This window comes from Pseudomassariella vexata (assembly GCF_002105095.1).
Source record: "Pseudomassariella vexata strain CBS 129021 chromosome Unknown BCR38scaffold_8, whole genome shotgun sequence".
NCBI lineage: Eukaryota > Fungi > Ascomycota > Sordariomycetes > Amphisphaeriales > Pseudomassariaceae > Pseudomassariella > Pseudomassariella vexata.
This window is the reverse complement of record NW_024467963.1, coordinates 552,942-574,008: the sequence shown is the minus strand read 5'-3', so window position 1 is coordinate 574,008 and position 21,067 is coordinate 552,942. Positions and strand designations below refer to the sequence as shown.

The window sequence follows — 21,067 nt, the reverse complement described above, 5'->3', positions numbered from 1 at the left end:
CTATATCGGATTCTTGTTCTACGACGTGAGAGAAGCGGTCACAAAACAAACCGTCGAGAAAAGACCGACTCTGGAGACGTCCCCCAACGCGCAGAGTATGTCTTCATCTGTGTTTAATCGCGAGACAATCTGGTATTGCCTTGTTCTGCGCATGCTTTGCTGGCTGCAGCTCCATGACTTTGACAGCAAAGATATCATGCTGCCTAGGGGAAGATCGGTGGGAAGTCGGATGCCGGTTTATATTATCTGACTGAGGCATCCGCAGTGGGGAGTTTCAGTTCGGCCGTTTGTTATTCCTTGGCTTGAGCGGATTTGGACGTTGTAGTGGCATTGTTCTGATTCGACATCAACTCACGGCTGAATTGGCGACTTCACCGCGGTCTGGAACGTATTTTTCTATGCAATTGATTCGATCTCGTGACCTGCCTTTTCCTCGTAGGGAACATGCTTCTTTATGGCATTTGAAACCCACCAACTCACGAGAGTACACAGACACGGGCGACGCGAGGTTAATTTCTCGTAAATTCTCACAAATATCCTCCAGTCTATCGCTATCGCCGAACAATTGCCGAGAATAGTGGCTCCTGTTCATCGTCAATTTCACGCAGATACACTTCTCAATCGCCCGCCAAGCCGAGTCTGCGTGCCTGACTGGACCCGTAGCTGAATGTGTAAGACTTAACACGCCTGTCGGCCGAGAGCGGCGTGTCCCGGCCTCCTTCCCCCCCATGCGAAATCTTGAACATAACAGTTCGCAACGGTCGATAACAACGGGGTGGTGCTTCACATCGGGAGACGCCAATGCTACCGAACTCAAAATCTTGAGACTCGTCGAATTTTCCCCTGACGTGATACAAGTTGGCGAGGTCGACCTTGGCGTCGAATATCAAAGAGCCCACTGGGCTATAATCGCCCAGCTCCGACACCACAAAGGTACTTAAAGCCCCCTTTGCGTACACCTAGACCTGTTCAAGCTTGAGAAGTTCCTCGTCGGGTAGAGAAAAGCGCCCGCGAAGATATTGCTGTAAAACTCAAAGAGCTGCTCGGACGCCTGCCGAGATTCAGAGAAACATGTGTAGTATATCCGCATCAGTGTCCCGTACAAATTATGCGAGGTCTGGTGCATGATGTGGGGGGCGGTTCATGGGTAGCGGTGGAACGTCTCGTTTATGTAGCCTCACATGATGTGCATGCATTCTTCGAGGAGACAAAAACTGTCTGGGGCTGATAATATTGAAGAGCTCCGAGAATCCAGAGTAATCCGGTTCTCCATAATAGACATCTTGCGATTATATGTTTCTAGTCTCCTCTTGGTTGCTTTTCGCTCTCCACTACCAGGCCCTATCAATATCCCAGAGCTGATGGCGCTGCTCTTTTTACGACGGACAAGCTCGCTAACCTCGTCGAACTTGTGGTTCTTGCGCAAGCCCCATTGCGTGATGCGATATTTGTACATCTTTTCTCTAATAACAGATTAGACAGCTAGCTACGACGTCGAGTACGACAATTGTTTCAGCTAGTACAACTCAGGTTGCAAAGAACTGATGCTCATCTTCTCGCATCTGCTCCAGACCCTTCTCAAGGTCATGCCCTGTTGCTTGTGCAGATTGGAAGACGAGACAGCACCTCGCCCAGTCGACCACGCCTGCTGACTGAGCGAGTGCGTCTCCATGGCTAAATAGTCGACGCTTTCTTCTCAGCCCATGCGTTACTAGAACGGAGGGGAAATTTGCAAAAAGTTGGGGGAAAGCATTGGGCTGGGAAGGAGCAGAGCATTCAAATTGTTACACAATGACACCGGGGTGGCTGGCTCCATGTCGTTGTGTTAGATTGCCCAACACGGCACGAACGGCACGGCTTGGTCGCTTGGGCGGTAAATGATTGGAATGCAGCCTTGCAGTTTACTACGGCTATTTAAAGCCGTTTATTCCGGTGCGTCTATAGCCTGGGATAGAACTACTACGTAGTACAGAACTTAGCTCACGCACACAAGTAACAATCATGTTTTGCAGCATAGTATCTTTGGGATGGAGAAACAGAGAAGCAGGAGCAGATTTGAAGTGGTCATCAGACTCTGGCTAGATAGGGTTCACGGGACACAACCACCGGGCGGCTTGCTGCATGCAAACGGGCCAAAAGGGGAAAGTGACTGGCATCAGCATCAAAGGTAGTACAACCGCTTCATGAAGAAGACAGTCCTCTTCCCATTCGCAAAGAGTCCGTATGTGAGTTGAGAGCTTTGATATTTCACAGTAGGCTTGTGAGATATATATGATAGGCAACATACGAATCGAGACTACATTAGAATGGTAGATGGAGACGTAGATAATGCAAGGGAAAAATGATAAGTGGATGAGAGCTGATGTACGCATATGCTGTTTATGTCAGATTAGTACAACCCGTTTGGCGGACTAATTATTCAGATCAGCAGTCGTAAGTATGTATAATTTTTATACTTTATAGAACCAATTATTGCAACGGCACTGGCCCTAAATCAGGCTGATCGTCTTGGACAAGCCGCAGACTATCTGACTAATTGCATTATCAGGGATACAAATATAAGCACATGTACCAATTGAGTATTTCGAATTTGGGACATGCTCCGGCCTCGGATACGGCCGAGACGTCAAAAAGGATCGATCCATAGCGGGTCCGATGGCTCTGTATGGCCCCTGCCAATCGTGACTCGACGACGTAACTATGCTGCAGGAGCACTTATAAAAATCAGATCGTCTCGCGTATCAAGAAGCCGCCTTTGGTCATTACTGCGCAAAGACGACAAAGTTGTCTGCTCGCACATTGGACAGTGGCAACATGGCACCCTTCAATCTCCAAACCTGCGCCAGGCCCAATATCCTGGCGCTCGAGCCGTACCGTTGCGCGCGAGAGTAAGTGCTGACTTGCACGAAGAATAGCTAGCATTTGTACTGACACCTCTCAAGCGACTACAAAGACGATGGCAAAAATATTCTCCTGGATGCAAACGAGAACGCCTATGGGCCCCCGCTGCCCAAGTCTGCCGGTGCCGCAGTGTCAGCCTCTGGCGGCCCCGAGATAGACCTCCTCGGCCTGCACAGATACCCAGACCCACACCAGCACGACCTAAAGCAGCTTCTCTGCAACTTGCGAAACACCCACCACCACACCTCCAAGACCATCACTCCCGAGAACCTGTTCGTCGGCGTCGGCAGCGACGAGGCCATCGACGCCCTGCTGCGGTGTTTCTGCGTGCCGGGCCAGGACCGCATCCTCGTCTGCCCGCCCACGTATGGTATGTACTCGGTCTCGGCGCAGGTGAATGACGTCGGCCTAGTCAAGGTGCCGTTGCTTCCCGCGCCGTCATTTGCGCTTGATGTGGAGAAAATCAACGCGACGCTGTCGAGTGAGCAGGGCATCAAGTTGGCGTATCTGTGCTCGCCGGGCAATCCTACGGGGTCGCTGCTGGCGAAGGAGGATGTGCAGAGGATCCTGGAACACCCTACGTGGAACGGCATCGTTGTGCTGGATGAGGCGTACATCGACTTCTCCAGGGATGGCTCGTCGTTGGCGGAATGGGTGGCCGAGTGGCCGAATCTTGTCGTCATGCAGACGCTGTCGAAGGCATTTGGTATGGCGGGCATCAGATTAGGTGCCGCATTTACGTCGCCGCCTATTGCGCAGCTGCTCAATAGTCTGAAGGCACCGTACAATGTCTCTAGTCCTACGAGTGCGTTGGCCGCGTACGCAATTTCGGCAGATGGTCTGTCAGCCATGAGAGCCAACCGCCAGAAGATCGTGACGCAACGGGAGCGGTTGCTGAAGGAATTGGCGAGGATCGAGGGAGTGGGGAGATTAAGAGGTGGCACAGAGAGCAATTTCCTGCTCTTCGAGATGTTGAACTCGAAGGGGCAGCCCGATAATGTCACGGCGCTATCGGTATACGAGACGTTGGCGGAGAGCCAGGGCGTGGTGGTGCGATTCAGGGGCAAAGAGCATTGCTGTCTTGGTTGTCTGAGAATCACGGTCGGTACGGAACAGGAAGTCACAAGATTCCTGAGTGCACTGGAGAAGTCTCTCTCTGAAGTTCGCAGTGCAAAGGGGTCCTTGCCGGTGGATGAAGCAGCTAAGGAGGTACAGGCGAGTGGAGTTGTGGCCTAGATATTCGCACATGGTGTCTGTTGGCGGAATATAATGTACACACAGCGCTATGTATCACGCCAAAGACTCGTCCCGTGGCGTCTCGCCAGCTAATAAGGCCGTCTCCACTATATTGCCATCCTGGTCAGGAAGCCAGTTGCCGTGACTCCTGACTGCCATCTCGCCGTTCTCGTACCGGTACAAAACGAAGTCTTCCCTGAAAGCGAGAACTACAACACAGCCGTCATCGTCTTCCTTGCGCCAAGGTAGAATCGCTTTCAAGGGTTTCGAGACGAGCAATGTTGATGCACCAACATCCGTTTCCTCAAACTTAACCGGCTGAATTAGGACAAAACCTGAGCAGGGGGACAGCAGGGCCTCGAACTTGTCCTGAAACCAATTTGCATTCGGGGCGTTCAGCCCCTTCACGTATTCCGACATATCTGCATTAACCATCACCAAGAAAGGTTCATCCTTCCCTTATCCCTGTTCATCCAGACCTTGGTATCGGCTGGATCCAGCGCCGTGTCAGGCTCCAAATGGCGGTCCTCGGACAGTGCAGGCAGCTCCCCCAACGATACCAAAATCTTGCCCCGGAACTTGAACACAAGGGGAGCGGATTTGAAGCACATTTTCGGATTCCACGGCGTGCCTCGTCACGAGCTTGCTCCGCGCTAAAGACATGCCGCAGCCCCGACGAATTTGAAGAGATCGTTTGTATATTCAAACCCCGGCGAGACCTGTAATGTTCGGGGTTGCTGTCATTATAGTCGGTGGCGGCTTGACGGAGCTGCGGGGTGAAGTCGGGGTGGGGCCGGAATCGCGGCGCAAGGACGGCGGACGGCCGGAGTAGGGAACCGGTGGTGGGCAAAATTGAGACAGTGAGGAATCTTCGCGAGATCTTGCATATTATCTTTGGGCTTCCTTCAAAAACTTGAGAGGCGCTCCCAACCGGAGGTCTGGCTCGTCTGTCTCTTGCAGCTGCGTGGGGCATGCAAATTGCTTTTCCCGGTGTGATGAATAGTCACGTCCCGCTGGTCATATCAACATGAGCAAATTTAGGAGTTGATCCTCATGTTCATCTTTTGTTTATCTCCCGGGCATGATCTGTCATCTGAAGAAATGAATACCTATAAATACATATAAAGGGGTGTCAAAAGGTGTGGGCTAACCCTTGGGTAGCTGAAGAAGCGAAAGTCGAAACACCATCCCATGCATATGCTGTGCTGTAATACCCAGAACGCTGCCTTAAAGCACCAAACTCCCCATCTTTCTTCATGCCCACTTCCAGAACAAACCTGCAAGTAGGCCAGCAATTGTCAGGAACCAGGCAGGGCCAAGACCGCCAGCATCATTTGTCGATCGCCTTGTGGGCGTCGGCGATGCCGTTGGCGAAGGGGTCGTGGTTTGCACCGGATTCCCCGCCGTGTCGCCCGTTACATGCTTGATCCCGCCGGCCTTCAGAGGCGGCGTAGCCTCCTGGACCAGGAGTCCATGCACCACTTCTAAAGCACCCAGTTGCTGGCCGAGACCGGGATTGTTGTCGTATCTCCCCGTGTACCACTTCTGCCCACAGACTGTGCCGTTTACGCCGCCGGAGCAAGCCTTTCCGGCAGCGACGGCGGAGACATTCAGCAGGGTTTGGACGTCTGTGAGTGTTGATGGCATCATCTGGGTTGTGGCCCACATGAATCTGGACAAGTACGCCTTGAAACTCAGCATGTCCGTGTTACAGGTCCCTACGGTTTCGCAAGCGTGTTCGAACATGATGTTGGTCGCATTTTCATAGGGACTGAAGTAGGAGTTGGCAGCCTTGAGCAGGCCATTCGTCCGGTCTCTCCAGGTCTTGTTGCCATCAGTGTGGTTGTAAAGTACGGCAGCTCCGTAGAGGTATATGCCTTGCGAGTATGAGAAAGACAGAGGATTGACCTTTGTGCAGTCATTTGTGCTGTCGGCGCCATCGTAAACGTTGAAATTGGGGTCGATGAATCCCACTTCTACAGACCAGTCCCAAACCTTTTGCGCCCACTCGTAGTAGGTATTGTTGCCAGTATCCCGCGCCAGACGAGCAGATAGCTGGAAGAAGCCACCATTGGAGACGGAATTCTTGTAGCTCATGCCGTTCGGGTTGCTAGCAAATATTTGCCAGGCAAGTCCGCCACCACACGAAGTGGTGTTCCAGCGGACAACCATGGAGTTCCAGATGTTGGCCGCCATGTCCAGCCACGGCGGAATGTTGACATTGGGTTGGGGGAAGTTGCGCTCGGCAGCTGCGAGGATTCCGAAAGACCAGAAGACCTGGTCGTCGTTACCCTCGTCACCGAAATGACGTGGAACCATGAAATCGAACGCCGGACCAACTTGTGAGAGTAGAGCTTGTGTGATCACATCATTGTACGAAGAATCTCCCGTGTAGTGGGCGTAGTCCAGCATCGAGCCCCACGCGGCACCGGCTTCCCACCAGTAGACCGGTGCCGGGAAGATGGCGATTGTCTATAAACATACGAATTAGTAAACACCCGAATAAGCTTGGGGCGCAGCATACTTGCCTCTTCGGTGTTGGTCACATTGCCACTGTAAAGTGACATGGTACCGTAGGCTAGCGTGCTTGCCACACTCCGAATAGAAGCTATAAACTGTGAGTGTTGCTGGCCACGAGAGATCATCGTCTCATCGTCATTTCACACATACCGGCATCATTGATATCGAGATTTTTGGGGGCAGCGAACGACGATGCCAGAGTAGCCGCGGTGTGAATAGACTTGACGAGCATTTTGCGTAAGCTGACGAAAGGGGGTTTGTCACACGGCCGCACAGCGATCTTGGTGTGATTGATATTATAGGTGGAAAAAGATATGATGCTTTTGATGATCGATCGGGTCTTGCGATCCCTTACCAAAGCGATAGACGGACCGATGGTGCAATGTAGTGAATTGTAAGTAGGGCACAGGATACACGATGTACCTAGGTAGCGAATGAAAACACGGACGATGAGAAACGAGTGTTAGATGTCCTGGTGTAGGTGGTAAGGTAGGCGGTGAAATTGTACAAGAAGTATAATAGGCTGGCTACTTGAAAATAATTGTCCCAGCCAACAAAAGATTGACAACGAGTGTGAAAGAAAGTTGGCAAACCTATTAGCAGGTGGTAAGATCCGAAGAAAGAGCAACAGCCAGCACCATCACCAATACCGTGGCGGTGGCTTTGTTCTTATTGAAATAGCCGACAACGCGAACAAGGACTGGCCCGAATTCTGCTACGAAAGGAAAATGCTGGTCGGCGGCCACCAGGCACAAGCGAAAGGTCGCTGGCCAGTTGTTTCGGTTGTTCCAGCGTCATGGTGGTGCAGATCGATGCGATCCAGTCAAAGGAATGACAAGTGACAGGGGGAGTCGTAGCTGACTTGAGATCGTGACGTGGGGCATTGGAGTCGGCAATCCTGGGATCCACAGGTAGAACCCAACGTTACTGCCGGATTCGTCCAGCGTTGGACTTCGTTGTAATAGGCGGCACATAACCTGGAAGGTGCTAGCTATGCTGGGGTTTGCAAGAGTTGGGGTGTGAGATATCCCAGCTCAAAATAATAACCCCGCCATGTTTTCAGGCAGTTCAGGGGTCTAGCGATCTCTAGCAGCAGAGGAATTGGGGGGTTGCGAGGGATGATTGGATGCCATTAATCCTCCATTTTTCGCCTTGTGGCTCCGCAAGCATGGTAGAACGTGAGACAAGCTTTAAATTTAGCCGCAGGGGCAGTGACAGGCCGATGTTTGGTTGTAAAACCTCGACTGGAGCCGCGCGAGTGGCTGGCCCTCAGTGACCATAGAGGGCATGTTGGTAGGGCTAATTTCAGTCCGTACGTCGAGGTCCTTCATTGTTCGCTTGCCCTTATCCAGTTTAGGACCAATTACATTCCCGCCTCCGCTGTCACGGTGTATCTGTCGAGTTTGCATAGTTGCGGAGTCGGCAGGAACTACCATTATAGCGATTGGAATGGCATCCCTGACCCGATCTCTGATGTGCACTGGGATTAGCAACTGCAACACCCGCAGTGACCTGGGGCCCGGGCAGCATATTTCGACCTGGAATTCTAGAACCCAACAGCGGTTGGCCATTGTGTTTCGAGAAATTGAGACATTTGCACAGGTGGCAGCATGCTGTTGTCCGTCACTTTGTCTTTTTTCACCATCCCAATTTTATTGTCGTGGGCCTGGCCCTGTTATCTTGTAACGAGGCTCGCGTCTAGCATCACCAGTGTACAATCTCATACGCACAGCTGCCCCATAGTTGAGTACCTACCTTACTAACTCAGCGCGAAGGTTCCCATTTCTTCCACGTCTTGGACTCATCAGGCGCCAATATCAACTCCTTGACCATCTCCCTGATCCTTTCACACGCCTCCTTTCCGAATTTTCATGATAATTCGCCGTTCTGCCGCACACTTGGCCGCGGCCAACTTGCTCCTGCAGCGGCGAACCGGGTTGACCAAAGTGGCATACGATGTTTTGGTGCTCCGAAGGGGAAATATCGCAGTCGCGTAAGACAAGAACCAAGGCCGGTCCGAAAGACGGGCCTTGACTGCGTTGGGTGGGTTTACCTCTGTAGTTGGGAGGAAAGTGTCCCCTATTTCTTTGACAATGATAGTTGTGCATGGTCTGGGTGCAGTCGGTATTAATGTGCGTCTGGGCTTGGATGTTACAACCTATGGGCGTACTTGCTTCAAGCATTCGGTACTCTCATCGAAATTTGGGTCGTACTCAAAGAGACCACAAATGTCTTGCGCCGTACGCTTCGCCATATTGATGAAAGTGTAGCCCAAACTTGTGTAAATGCGTATGGTGGAGCGGCAATACGATCTAGCACGCTGCAAGTTTTCGGTACTCTAGAAAACATTTCACTGTAACGGCAAATTTTTTTTTACAACGCAGTAGGCCGCCAGAGTGTTTCTCTGTGCCCGACACCTTTTCCGGTCTTCGACGGATTAAGGATTGGCACCCATCAAAGTCTCGAATCGGCCCAGGGACAAAGGATGTGCCCAGAGACAGAAAACGCACGGAATAAAAGCGCAAGCTACATTTTTCTGCTTCGAATGATAGGCAACACGCATGAGAAGTGCAATGTAGCATCACTTAGTCCTGGTAAGTGAAAGGCATGCTTCGGCCAGTCAAAGTGCACAGCAGGCGGGTTTACGCTCAAAGCCATCATGTCACCCAGCCTATTCCATGAGATGTACGTGCCTAAGCTGAATACTAATTGAACAAAACACGAGTCTCATTTAACGAGACTGTACTCTTGAATAGCAGCATAGGCCTGTAAAATTCAAGTCATACTCATAAGCATACATCGGGAAGCCAGAGTGTCATCTTCGAACATAACAGGAATGGAAGAAGTTATTATGTCTGCATTAGTTTTAGGTAAAGACGGCTATAGCCATCTAATGAGACCCCAGCCGACAACATCAGCTGTAGGCAATCTTGAAAACCCAGCAAAACTCCTCCTTGGCGAGCAAATCCTCCGTAACCTCAATACTCAGTTCTGAGCTGCTGCTCCCCTGGCCAGAGACCTCCCATTCCAGAGTCTCTCCACCGTCAACCGTCAGTAGACTCACATTATCACCCTCCAAAATCGGCACCGGCGCCGGGACCTTCACCACGCCCTCAGTTACTACCGGCTTCTCCAAGAACAAGACATAAAACGCGTTGTTCGTCTGCGTAAACCTCACATCCAACCCCCCCACAATCTCACTCTGCACAAACCAATACGTCGTATTAAACACCGCCTCCTCATGCGTCCGGATCCAGCTCCCCGCCTCCAACAGATTATCCACCTCCCTCTGCACAATCATCCCATCGGCGCGGGGCCCAATATCCAATAACAGATTCCCGTTCTTGCTCACCATGTCCACCAGGGTATACACAATGGTGCTCGCATTCATGTACGCCTCGTCCGGCGTCGCGCGGTTGTACCCATAACTGTACGGATCCATCCCCTGATTCGACTCCCACTTGCGGTGCTGCGCCGACGAGAAAGTCTGGTACTCGGGGGTGTCGAAATCCGCCGCTTCTGCGATCCCGCACCGCGAGTTGATGGCTACTTGTCGGTTCTGCGCCCGCGCGGTGTTCCACCATGCGGCTGCGAAGGAGGCGGTTCCGTTGGCGGCGCCGCAGTCGCACCACATGATGTCGGTCCCGTACGTGTAAGCGAGCGTCTCCATCTGTGGGACCATCAGATCGGAAACAAAGTCCTCGACGGGAACGTGGCCTGTGTAGGGTTCCTCGACGCCGGTGTAGGGGTTCGTGGCGAGCATGCCGGGCCAGGAGACGGTGGATGCCCTGGGGAGTTGGTCGAAGCCGTAGGGGCCGAAGTCGGGGTTGAACCATTCCGGGAGGGAGAAGTAGGTACCGCGCTTGAGGGAGGGCTGGTACGTCTCGGCGGCGGAGAAGAGCTCCCCGAGGACGTCGCGGCGCGGGCCGTAATGTAGGGCGGAACGGTTGCTGGTGGAACCCGTGTCGAAGAGCGCGAAGCCGTCGTGGTGTTTAGTAGTTATGACGAAATATTTAGCACCCGCGTCGGCGAAGAGGTCGACCCACCTAGAAACGTTGTCAATATTTCCTCCTTGTGATGTGTGGAAATTGCCCCCGTAAAGAGGGTCGGTCTGGAAGAGCACTCACATCTTTGGATCAAAGTTAGACGCATTGAAATCGGGAAACGTGTCGTCGTACGCCCAATCAGGCCCATACGTCTCCAGGCGATAATTGTAGAAATCGGATGCGTCTGCTTGAGGGTGATGCGTTGAGTACCACCTGCACAGTTCTTCCAATCAGCACATCACTCCACAATACTAGTAGTTGTGTGGGACATTTTACTTACCAGAACCACTCAGCATACGATTCGTACGGCGACGAATTTCCCCAGCCGGTGACAGCATAAGGCCCCCAATGGATGAAAATCCCATACTTGGCGCCATCAAACCATTCCGGACTCTCATGCCGGGCCAGATTGTCTGGATCCGAAGTCCAACTCGTCAATCCAATCTCGACATTCTGGAAGCGAACTGTTTGGTTGCTGGAAGCTTGACTAATGGCCACGTCAACAGGGACTGGGCCTTTGGAGGATCCGTCCACTCCGACCGTGACCACCTTCTGGTCCCCGGGACAGAGCCGCTTCACGCTCCCCGGCAGAACTGTCTTGAACCCCGTGCCGGCGAGTGACACCTTCAACCCATCCCCGGAAACGCACTCGGACCCCGCGTTGTTCACCGTGACCTCGACGGCTTGTGTCCCGTTGGCGAGCCATTTCTGAGTAGGACGCACTGCCTGCACGTTGACCGACGAGCCCTTCCAGAGCGAAATGGCGAAGACGTGAAGGCGGCCTTCGGTTGCGTTTGCAGTCGTAGGCAGGGTGATGGAACTCAATGTCTTCCCGTTTTCCAAGCTTGAAGTCCGCTCAAAGATGTGGGTGGAGTTGTAGTTGGTGCCATTTTCGGTGAAGCGGTAGGGGTAGATGATCTCACCGCGATTGATGGTCAAGAAGTTGAAGAAGCTTAGACTGCGCAGCTCGTACAGGGACGTGGTGTTGTCGGTATAAGTGAACGTTACGTTGGCGGACACACTGTATAGCTCGAGGTCTGCGGCAACGAGGAAGGATGCTGAGAAGTATGCGTCATTGGGAACCGCAATGGTTTGGCCATTGCATATCAAGTTGTCGGGCTTGGATGGCCCCGTGTACCCAGGAAAGGAGTACAACACACCCGTCTCGGAAGACGTGTATGTAGACGCGTTCGATGGCGGCGCGGGATATGACTGATTTAATGTATCAAAGTCTGCCTCACCCGGAAAGGTTCCAAACGCCTTGTTGTTGAAGAATGACCCGAGGTCAAGTGGTATAGACTTAGTCATTGTAAGCCAAGTACCATCACGGCATGGGGACGAAACTGACCTTGCTGGCAGATGTTGCTAATTTTGGCCTGGCTAAGACATTCGCAGCATGAAGCGCGAGCCACAGCAATGCGTTTACAGAAACCATCGTGGCCGCCTCGAAATATCACTCCCACGGTCTTGCAACACGACGAAGGGTGGCAGAACGACCGAGCAAGTTGGGAGGGGAAGACGCGTCCTTTCAATAGTGACCGGTTCGCTAACAACAACAACAATATCAACGCAAACCGGGACGTCACTCATTCCACACATTCTATCGGATCCGATTCGGGCCCCGTCGGGATGCTCGTGAGTGGATTTGTACATGTTCCTGGTGAGTCTCCTACGTAACATTCCGCCCTCTCGGTATATACGGAGAAAACTCCACGGTTCAGCGCATGGAAGGCGAACGTTAATCAATTTAGCGGTGTCTATGGTTCGATGACTGCAACCCGAGACGGAAATTAGGTAGCCAGCTAGTACAATATCCCGCGATCCTATCTTCCCCGCCCCGCAGCGCCCCCGCTTTTCGCTGCAGACTATCAACGGCTGTTCCTGGACGGTCTTGTTCTAGATGGCAATCATCGCTGATAAGAAGATGGAACCAAACAACCCCACAGCCCGGCACCGCTATGCTATGTAACGTCGTAGGACGGAGTGTCCTGATTCATCAACACAGTGGTTCGGGGCTTATCTACACCAAGGCATCGGATGGCCCTAACTGCAATGGGCTGGACGCGTTGAAATATAGTACATAAGCTAGCCAGCAGCACCGAACGACAATGCCACCGATCGTGGCGAGCTGGCCAGGCCGTTGAATTCACGATGCGCCAGTTCATTTCCTGGGTCGTCTGGGCCCTCGTCCTGGGCCTCTCGGCAGCCCAATTCAACAACCCCGAAGGCGTTGATATATGGTGTGGGAAAGCTTATAGGGCAACGTAGGTCGCTTTTGAGAACATGCATCTTTCAGCACTGCCATGACTAATATTCCGCTGTCTGTAGCAACTCATCCTTTGACCCGGGTGGGTGGTTCGAGGAGCCGCCAAAGTCAAGCGTGCCGTTGCTCAACCTCAGAGTACGGCCACGGATGAGCATCTATCTCGACACGGACGCCACAGGAAGCCTTCTCATCGACGCCGGCATCTCGGACCAAGTCGGCCAGCCATTGCTACAAAGCAATGCCTCGTCTACAGGAAACAGTTCCAGCATTCTCCAGGTCGAGGTTATTTCCGGCGGCTCTGTTTTGCAATCAACTTCAGTAGAGCTTGGTTCAACCGATAACGAGATACTCATTGATCTGGAGAGCTTTCCGGCTAGTTTGAGCGGCCACAATATCCGCATCAGAGCGACTTTGGGGCAGAATACTACCTACACTGCTTCTACCGAGCTATTCCGCCTACCTTATCCGGAAGATTATGGCAGTGTGTCGAGGATAGACAACTTGTACGGTGGCTTGTGGGCGCAAAGACAAGGCGGAGAATGGACTCACATCTTCCCTTACACGTATTATGGTATGATTCCCGCCCAAGTCCCCAAAAGCCTTCGACTAACGAATCGCCAGTCCAATGGAGTCTGTACTGGGACAATAACGTCACGACCCTAGATGACTTCGCCGCCATGGGATACAACGTCATCCACATTGTTCCCACCGGCACCCTGGGCGACACGCCCTTCCCCTGGGATCAATTCGAGCCGTACCTCGAGCGCGCCGACGAGCTCGGCCTGTACTTCCAATACGACGTTATCTGGACCCCGCAAAACAGCACAGGCATGATCGAGCAAGTGGAACGTCTCAAAACCCACCCGTCGATGCTCCTCTGGTACCAAAGCGACGAAGCCGACGGCAAGAGCAACCCCATTAACTCAACAGGCATCGCCTACCAAAAGCTTCGCGAACTAGACCCCTACCACCCCGTCTCCCTGGCGCTCAACTGCTACGACTTTTATTACAGTGACTACGCCGCGGGGGCCGATATCATCATGAGCGACGTATACCCCATCTCGACCAACACCTCCTTCTCAACCGTCTACGACACAGTCTGCAACGCCACGTACGGCTGCTGCGGGTGCGACGACTGCAACGGGAACTTCGACGACATATCACACCGCATCGACGAGTTCCAGCGCCGCGATGGCCTCATCGGCTGGTCGAAGACGCAATGGTTCGCGCCGCAGGCATTTGGGAACGAGACGTTCTGGACGAGGTACCCCACTGCGGGCGAGGAAGTCGTTATGACCATGCTTGCGATCAATCACGGGGCGAAGGGGATTGTCATGTGGAATTACCCGACTACGGCGGAGTTGGCGGATTTGACGCGGCGGTTGGCGGTGGTGTTGACGAGTGAGTTGGTGGCAGACTTCTTTTTGGAGGCGCCGCTGGTGGAGGGGTTGGAGGTGAAGGGGGGGAGCAAGGTTGATGCCGCGGCGTGGGTTTCGGAGAGTAAGAGGCAGGTTCTCCTGGGCGTAGTGAATCTCAACTACGAGGATATTCAGGAGGGTATTGAGGTTGTGCTGCCGGATGGTGTTAAGGTCGGTTCGGTCAATGAGGCGCTGTGGGGGGATTTGAGTTGGGATATTGAGAGTGAGGGAACTTCGGCTGCTACTGGTGGGATGGCGGGTTTGCAGGTGTCACTCGCAGTGCTTGATTTGGTGTGACATTTAGTGTAGGTAAACTTGGTGAAAAATAAGGGTAGAGTGGCAGCCAATCACAAGTTATCCACAGCACGCTAGTTTCCTGAACAGGAAATAGGTACGCTTGCATCTCCGGATATTTCATCAGCGGCTGATTTTGGCATTGCGTATGTGTGAATGCGACACACGTGCTTATGGGCGGCTCAAGTGTTCGCGGTGAGTTCGCACTGCTGACGCGCGTTAGGGCGCAGGAAGTGTTTGGGTCAAGGTGACTCGAGTAGACGACGAGAGGCATCCGTGATCAGATTGCCACGCCGTGGAACAAACTGACCAGTTGCACTAAGACTCAAGAGACTTTCGCAAGTACTCATTACAGCATGCCTCTCGCAAGCATCGAATGGGTTTAACAAGATGCATCATCTGAAACCACTCTATATTCCTCGTCTTCGTTTCGGAGATGTGTTCCTCTAGACAATAATGGAAGCATTGTGTACTCGTCAAGCCTAAAAACGGCGGCTTAACCTACTGCTAACGCAGTGGATCAAGGACGTATATCTGTCATTTTTGATCGATACTTCCGAACTTCACCAATTCACAGCAAATTCGGAAGTATCTCTCCAAAGCTTGAATATAACGCTTAGAAGCATGTAACGGAAAAGCCAGCGTCGGCTTCGCCGCCACAGTCAGCGCCAGAATTTGAAGAGGATAACGGGGATGAAGACCCTTTGCCAAATTTACTCATTATATTCGGATTTAATCGAGAATAATAAGTCCGCGATCGCGTACAAACCCCGTAGCATCTACAAACTAGCTGCACTTCTAACCTAACATATAGGGTCCTAGCGAATTGAGGTACGTGCATGTATGGTGCTTTACAGTGTACACATTCATTGGCGAGGTACTAGCAGTTTAGTGCAGATGATTAGTATTCGGAAGTACCCTCAATAATGACATATAGATGGAAAATAACACATAGACGTCCTTGTCCCACTGCGTTGGCAGTGGGTTAAACCGCGGGTTAAGCATAGTTACACTGGAGACGTTGCTACGAGAGGGCCTTTGCGGTGTTGTATTGAGCGGGTCGCGGCGCACCTCGGCCGAGATTGCCATTGCAAGGATCCCCAAATATACCAATTTTACGTTATACATACCTGCTATGGGGCCCCCAGGTGAAGTGGAGTATACCAAGAGAGTGCTCGATGAAGGTGCAGCCACTATGTGTGGGGAAACAACAGCAGTTCAATGCATGACAAATAAGGTGGTGGTTTTCATTTCACATTAGCCTACTACGTAATTATGCGTGATGAACAGCCTTCAGTTGCTGATTATTAGCATTGTAAGGCAAGATCGGTTGCCCACCTGAAGCACACCAGAACCAGCATAGGAAACCACATTAGAGCGCAATAGCGCCACCCACAAGCGCAGCGGCTCCCATAAATACCGCGTTCCAGGTCATTTGGGGAACACCAGCCGTACTTGCGCTAGAGCCAGCGCCGCCACTGGTAGTCGTCGTAGCCGGAGTTGTTGAGTTGCCATCACTTCCCGTGCCCGTGGCCGCTGGGTCTGCAGAGCCCGAAGAGAAAACCGCCGAACCCATAGAGGTAATCGTAGAGTCTACGGTGCTGGTGGCGGTGGCGGTGGCGGTAGCTGTTCCCTCGCCGCCACTGAGAAGGCTCAGTCCCGCAGTGACGGTGACAGGGATGTAATAATCCTGGAGGCCCGAGGCGGCCAGGAGGCCCGAGGTGGGGCTGTCGACCAGCGAGCCGCCAACGCTGTACGTGCATTCCGCCACGTCGGCGGTTTTGGTGATTTTGCAGGCTTCGCTGTAGGTTCTGTGGGGGTTTACTTAGACTTTGAGAAGAAGGTGGGAGGGGGAGAAAATCAGAAAGTAGGAGAAACGTACATTCCAGGCACCGACGAGACCATCTCGAATGTAGAAGGACCTCCCACGACGGATATTCCTACAAGTTATAGATCAGTTTTGGGACTCTCAGTATGAAAATTCACCACGGAGAACTGTCTCACCTCCAGCAATTCCGCACTCGGTGGAATCGCTAGAGTCGCACTCGAGGAAATACGTCGTTGCGGCCGGCATGGCTGCCACGACCGACGCAACCAGGGGCTGAGGTTCGAACCCGGGGAGGAACAAGCTGACCACCTTGGAAGGCTGGGCAGCGAGCACGCCACTGGCGGCGAAAGCAGAGGCGAGGAGGAGGGATCTTGTTGGCGACATTTTGGGTGGAGGAGTTTGACTTGATAGCTGCGTTCGGGAATAACGACTATGGATAACGACTGTGGAGATGAAGTGTTAAAAGAGCGTATAACCTGAAGGCTTGACAATGTCCCGAGTTGATTCAGGCGGTATTTTAAACGAGTGAATTAAACCTGAGGAGGTCAAAAAGAGTGGTTGTATTTAGCGATAGACGGAACGCGTGAGCGAAATCATCCGGAACAATATCTTGACAACAGAATGGCGGACATAACGACCTTTTTCAATATGAGCTTGACCCCACAGCAACGGCGCTAACCACTTACAACCCAATGCTCCGCTGAGCCGAAATCCCAAGTGTCCACGAAGACAATCCTGCTGCGGATCAATGTAGCAGACAGGGTAAAATATTATGCACCGACGTGTTTGTCACACAGCTGAATTCGTATTCTCACCATCGAGAGGAAAACATGGGGCTCAGCCGGATAGTTGTTGAGCGGAGCGGTCTCGCATGGTCCTAACCTAGAACATGAGCCGTGTGCTGTACCCGAAACGTATGCCTATCATAAGAGCACATGCTGTCTGTCGTACGTTAGATTTGATGTAAGTTGTACTTCACCAGATTTCCGTGCTTTCTATTGACTACCCTTAGTCCCACGCACCTTAGGTACGAAAATCTTCAATTTCCTGTCTCGGCGCACTAATAATGAAGCAGATGATGGGGATCTCCCGAGAAGAATGATCATTCATTATCACTTGGGTTTGACATCGATATATGATGACCACATCGCTCGGTCTCGCTCGTAATGATATGCCTGGCGCGCATTTTGCACTTTTGTCTAACCTGCACTAGCCAGCATTAGCCACTCTCGGTTCATCAACCAGAATATCCATTTCGACATTTATAAACCGGCCCCGGCCAGCTCGCTGAGCAATGATATGCTTCTCGACCGCAACGGCCTGATGTTTCCACTGCCATAACCTAGTCAACTGAGCCGTTGAATCCACATCTGCCACATAGCCGGAGCACAGCTTTAACGTGGTGATTTTGCCCCAATCCGACGCCCAATCCACGGAGATCTGCGTATCCTCACTTTCGGCTTCCTTGCGCAGTGCCGGGAGCCAGTCACCGCACCCGGTGAGGTCCAAGTACTCGAGACGATACAGGGCTTTGCTTAGTCGTCTGAGGACTAGCACTGCCTCGGACCAATCGTCGTCGAGAATATGACTATATGGGTTTGTTCCGCCATAGTTTGAGGTTCTTCCCGTGGTTGAGGAGACCACTTTAGCAAGCATTGCATTTGGTGTTAGGGATGGCGCTGGCCAACCTGAAATATTCAAATGGGTCAACGAGCCCATCTTGGTCGATATAGATAGAAGGTGCCTCCAGTATGGGGGATGAGTTGCACCAGGTGAGACGGCAAGGGATAGATGTGTAAGGTTGGGCACAAGTTGTGATGGGCCTATTGAGGGTTCAGGGGCATCCCAGGACTCTTGAAGGTCCCTGTCAGACACATCTGTGGCTGGGAAGAGCAGGTCGCCGATAGCCTTCAGCGACACTCCTTGGCCCACTAAACCTGTCAAATCCAGATAGAACATATCCTCGTTCAATATGCCGGCATCTGGCATCGCGATGCCGTACTGGGCAAGCTCCGACTGCGGGGGTCCCATGAGGACTAGTTTCAGGTCCTCCACAGACAGCCCAGGTCGGTACAGTATAGACACATTATACAGCAATGCCGTCTTCATCCTGCTAGGCAGCGTGTAGAGATAGAAGCGATTCCACTCCCGCTGCGCAGGCCAATCCGCCGCAATGCGCCGCAACAGAATATCGACGAGGCTTCCATCATCAGGATGATACATGCCCGGTAAAGGCCAACGCTGCATCCTTCCAACGGTAGAGTCTTCCGAGGTCGCAGGCGCATGGACCGGCTGATGCAGCGAAAGCCATGATCGCGGAGGTGGTGGGCCAGGTGGTATCCTTCGACCGTTAACGTCTCGTCGCTGACGTTGTGGCCGCCTCGGGGGCGGCGCGGGGGTTTCGGGAATTTGGAGGATCTCGCGAATGGACGGCGGCACGCTCGGGGCTAACTGTGAACTGGCTTGAACGGCATGGGGGTTCAAACGACTCCGTCGCATATCAGCGAGGAGCTCATTCACCGAACGGGCATGACGTCCTAGAAGGATCGTTTGGTCAGTATTCCACGTTATCTACCGAGGCACCGGCGGGGTATGGGCCGCGCACCTGAGTTCGCCTGCGACGAAGACGAGGAGCTGAGGGACGGTGGAGCGACAGATGGCGGCTTCGAGTATTTGGTTTGGTGTCTTTTCTTAGGCATAACAGCCCTCAAGCGGTGGCGCGTCTATAATGTGCAGACAGAACGGAAAGACGACATGAAGCTGGCGTAGAAATAAATTTGATAAAAATATAAAAGAAATGTTTTAAAAGATGTTAAAGACAAAGGTAGGGATTTTAACGGCACAACCTGGTCCTCGGGAGTCCGTCATCATTCGAGTCACCTCTGGCGGCTTAAAAATGGATGACTAAAGTAGTGGGGTCATCGAGTAACATCCCTGTCCTGTTAAATCCGGTAAAAGCGAAGGAGCAATCCTTCGTGTAGTGCAACCACTGCTGACTTCTTATATAGTTTTACATCTGTCTCTGTTAAAAAAATTTTAATTGTTATGATTCATCTCGAGATAATGTAACACAAATATAAAAAATAAAATAATAAAAAAACCCCAGAAACCCCAGAATACCTGCTGAAATAATGCGCACAGAAGAATGAGCACTGTCGTGAATACTTCCCGTAAAGCAGACTGAGCAATCCACGTTACGTTGCTTACACGGCATTGCTGATGTGATATCTATTTTTATCACTATGTCATCCTCCTAGCGGCATTCTACAATTGCTTGAACGGACTACACCCCCGAATCAAGTCACTCAGCTTCCCCTGCTTATCAATAATGCCTTTCTCTAACACGACTACCCGGTCAAAGTCAACTATGGTTTCAAGTCTAAGAGCAATCGCAATAATTGTGTGTGAGTAAAACTCGCCACATATGAGTAGTTCCTGCACACGGAACTCGGTAGCTTGGTCGGCAATAGTGTCATTTAGCAACGGCATTCCGACATTGCCGCTATGGTTCGAAAGTAATCAAACGCACCTGCTTGTCGCTTCATCAATAAGAACGACTTTTCTACAATTATTTCTCAGGATCGCCCGTGCGAGGAAGAACAACTGTCGTTGGCTATCACTGAAAATTTGGTTCTCGAACTCCCTGTCGAGTCCTCATTTCCGCTTGATGGCTCCCCACAAGCCGACGTTGGACAAAACAGTTGTGATTTCGTCGGTCATGGAAGCTTCGTAGGGATCCATGTTTTGCCGTATGCTTCCTGGGAGGAAGAACTGTCTTGTGTGATGGCGATGAAGCGAGATCGAATTTCCTCGCGCGGGAGAGTGATGGTATCCATACCGTCAATAACGATTGACCCTGTTGAAAGATCAACTATTTTGATGACAAAGGAGGAGCGGCGATTTGTCACTGTCATCCATGGTTATAATATTTTGCAATTGAGGAAATTTTGTCGCTAAATTATACCTTCCAGTCTCCAAAGGACAGCAACCTTCCGCCTAGCCTGGAAGGAAATCGAAACATCGTCCTCGGCCTTGATTTCTCAATTCACGCCATATGATGCAGGCATCTCCTGCAGCTCAATATGGCCTCGAGATGGCCAATCCGCTGGCGGCTGCTGGTTCTCCCCGGGGAGATTCTCGTCCTGGGTTTCTTCGCTGAACTGCTTGATCCTCGCACCAGCGCCAAGGGACGTCTCGACCGAAGTCCACCACCAAATGGGCACTTTGACTGTTTCGATGAATTGCGTGCTGCTATTTTCAGCAGGAAAAATTATGTTAGTACCTGTCTCATACGTGCTAAGCGGGTACTTTTTCTCCAAGGTCGAGGAATCGGAGTTTGGAGGGTCGAAGAAATCCTTTCTGGAAGTAGAACACTGCAGTGAGAACAGTAAAGCTAACCGCAAACGTAGAGTGTTGAAGAAGCAATCAGGATGGCTTGCCTAATGGAGGTGAGCAAATCTGGATAGCAGGTAAGCTCAGCAAGAACAAAGAAGGTATGCCAGTCAGAGACTTACCGCTTTACCTTACTGTGTTGCAAGAACAATAGTCGTCCATCATT

At 51.9% G+C, this 21,067-nt stretch overlaps 8 protein-coding genes across 8 annotated transcripts; 2 read left to right on the top strand and 6 right to left on the bottom strand.

The window, feature by feature from the left end:
- The first annotated feature begins 2,655 nt into the window (after positions 1–2,655).
- BCR38DRAFT_475106 (histidinol-phosphate aminotransferase) lies at positions 2,656–4,254 on the top strand. The gene is made up of 2 exons (XM_040862994.1): positions 2,656–2,888; positions 2,943–4,254. The coding sequence occupies exons 1-2, from the start codon at positions 2,815–2,817 to the stop codon at positions 4,135–4,137; spliced, it is 1,269 nt and encodes a 422-aa protein (XP_040714728.1). The 5' UTR covers positions 2,656–2,814; the 3' UTR covers positions 4,138–4,254.
- BCR38DRAFT_485839 (uncharacterized protein) lies at positions 4,192–4,557 on the bottom strand (the record flags this gene model as incomplete). The annotated part of the gene is made up of 1 exon (XM_040863942.1): positions 4,192–4,557. One exon carries the CDS (start codon positions 4,555–4,557, stop codon positions 4,192–4,194), a length of 366 nt encoding a protein of 121 aa, XP_040714727.1.
- Positions 4,261–5,250, bottom strand: BCR38DRAFT_220779 (uncharacterized protein). The gene has a single exon (XM_040854248.1). The coding sequence runs from the start codon at positions 5,108–5,110 to the stop codon at positions 4,607–4,609; it is 504 nt and encodes a 167-aa protein (XP_040714726.1). The 5' UTR covers positions 5,111–5,250; the 3' UTR covers positions 4,261–4,606.
- On the bottom strand, positions 5,251–7,170 carry BCR38DRAFT_220778 (glycoside hydrolase). Its single transcript, XM_040854247.1, has 3 exons — positions 6,808–7,170; positions 6,666–6,745; positions 5,251–6,609 (listed from the first exon to the last, which is right to left on the bottom strand). Exons 1-3 carry the CDS (start codon positions 6,887–6,889, stop codon positions 5,392–5,394), a joined length of 1,380 nt encoding a protein of 459 aa, XP_040714725.1. The 5' UTR covers positions 6,890–7,170; the 3' UTR covers positions 5,251–5,391.
- A 2,340-nt stretch (positions 7,171–9,510) lies between these two features.
- BCR38DRAFT_220765 (alpha-L-fucosidase) lies at positions 9,511–12,596 on the bottom strand. Its single transcript, XM_040854246.1, has 4 exons — positions 12,052–12,596; positions 10,984–12,002; positions 10,785–10,916; positions 9,511–10,703 (listed from the first exon to the last, which is right to left on the bottom strand). Exons 1-4 carry the CDS (start codon positions 12,136–12,138, stop codon positions 9,572–9,574), a joined length of 2,370 nt encoding a protein of 789 aa, XP_040714724.1. The 5' UTR covers positions 12,139–12,596; the 3' UTR covers positions 9,511–9,571.
- Positions 12,597–12,854: 258 nt separating this feature from the next.
- Positions 12,855–14,684, top strand: BCR38DRAFT_458307 (uncharacterized protein; the record flags this gene model as incomplete). Its single annotated transcript, XM_040862146.1, has 3 exons — positions 12,855–12,967; positions 13,032–13,540; positions 13,591–14,684. The coding sequence occupies 3 exons, from the start codon at positions 12,855–12,857 to the stop codon at positions 14,682–14,684; spliced, it is 1,716 nt and encodes a 571-aa protein (XP_040714723.1).
- Positions 14,685–16,053: 1,369 nt separating this feature from the next.
- On the bottom strand, positions 16,054–16,893 carry BCR38DRAFT_485835 (uncharacterized protein; the record flags this gene model as incomplete). The annotated part of the gene is made up of 3 exons (XM_040863941.1): positions 16,054–16,492; positions 16,564–16,621; positions 16,686–16,893. The coding sequence occupies 3 exons, from the start codon at positions 16,891–16,893 to the stop codon at positions 16,054–16,056; spliced, it is 705 nt and encodes a 234-aa protein (XP_040714722.1).
- An 825-nt stretch (positions 16,894–17,718) lies between these two features.
- BCR38DRAFT_410029 (uncharacterized protein) lies at positions 17,719–19,208 on the bottom strand (the record flags this gene model as incomplete). Its single annotated transcript, XM_040858418.1, has 2 exons — positions 17,719–19,046; positions 19,115–19,208. The coding sequence occupies 2 exons, from the start codon at positions 19,206–19,208 to the stop codon at positions 17,719–17,721; spliced, it is 1,422 nt and encodes a 473-aa protein (XP_040714721.1).
- Between the last annotated feature and the right edge of the window lie 1,859 nt (positions 19,209–21,067).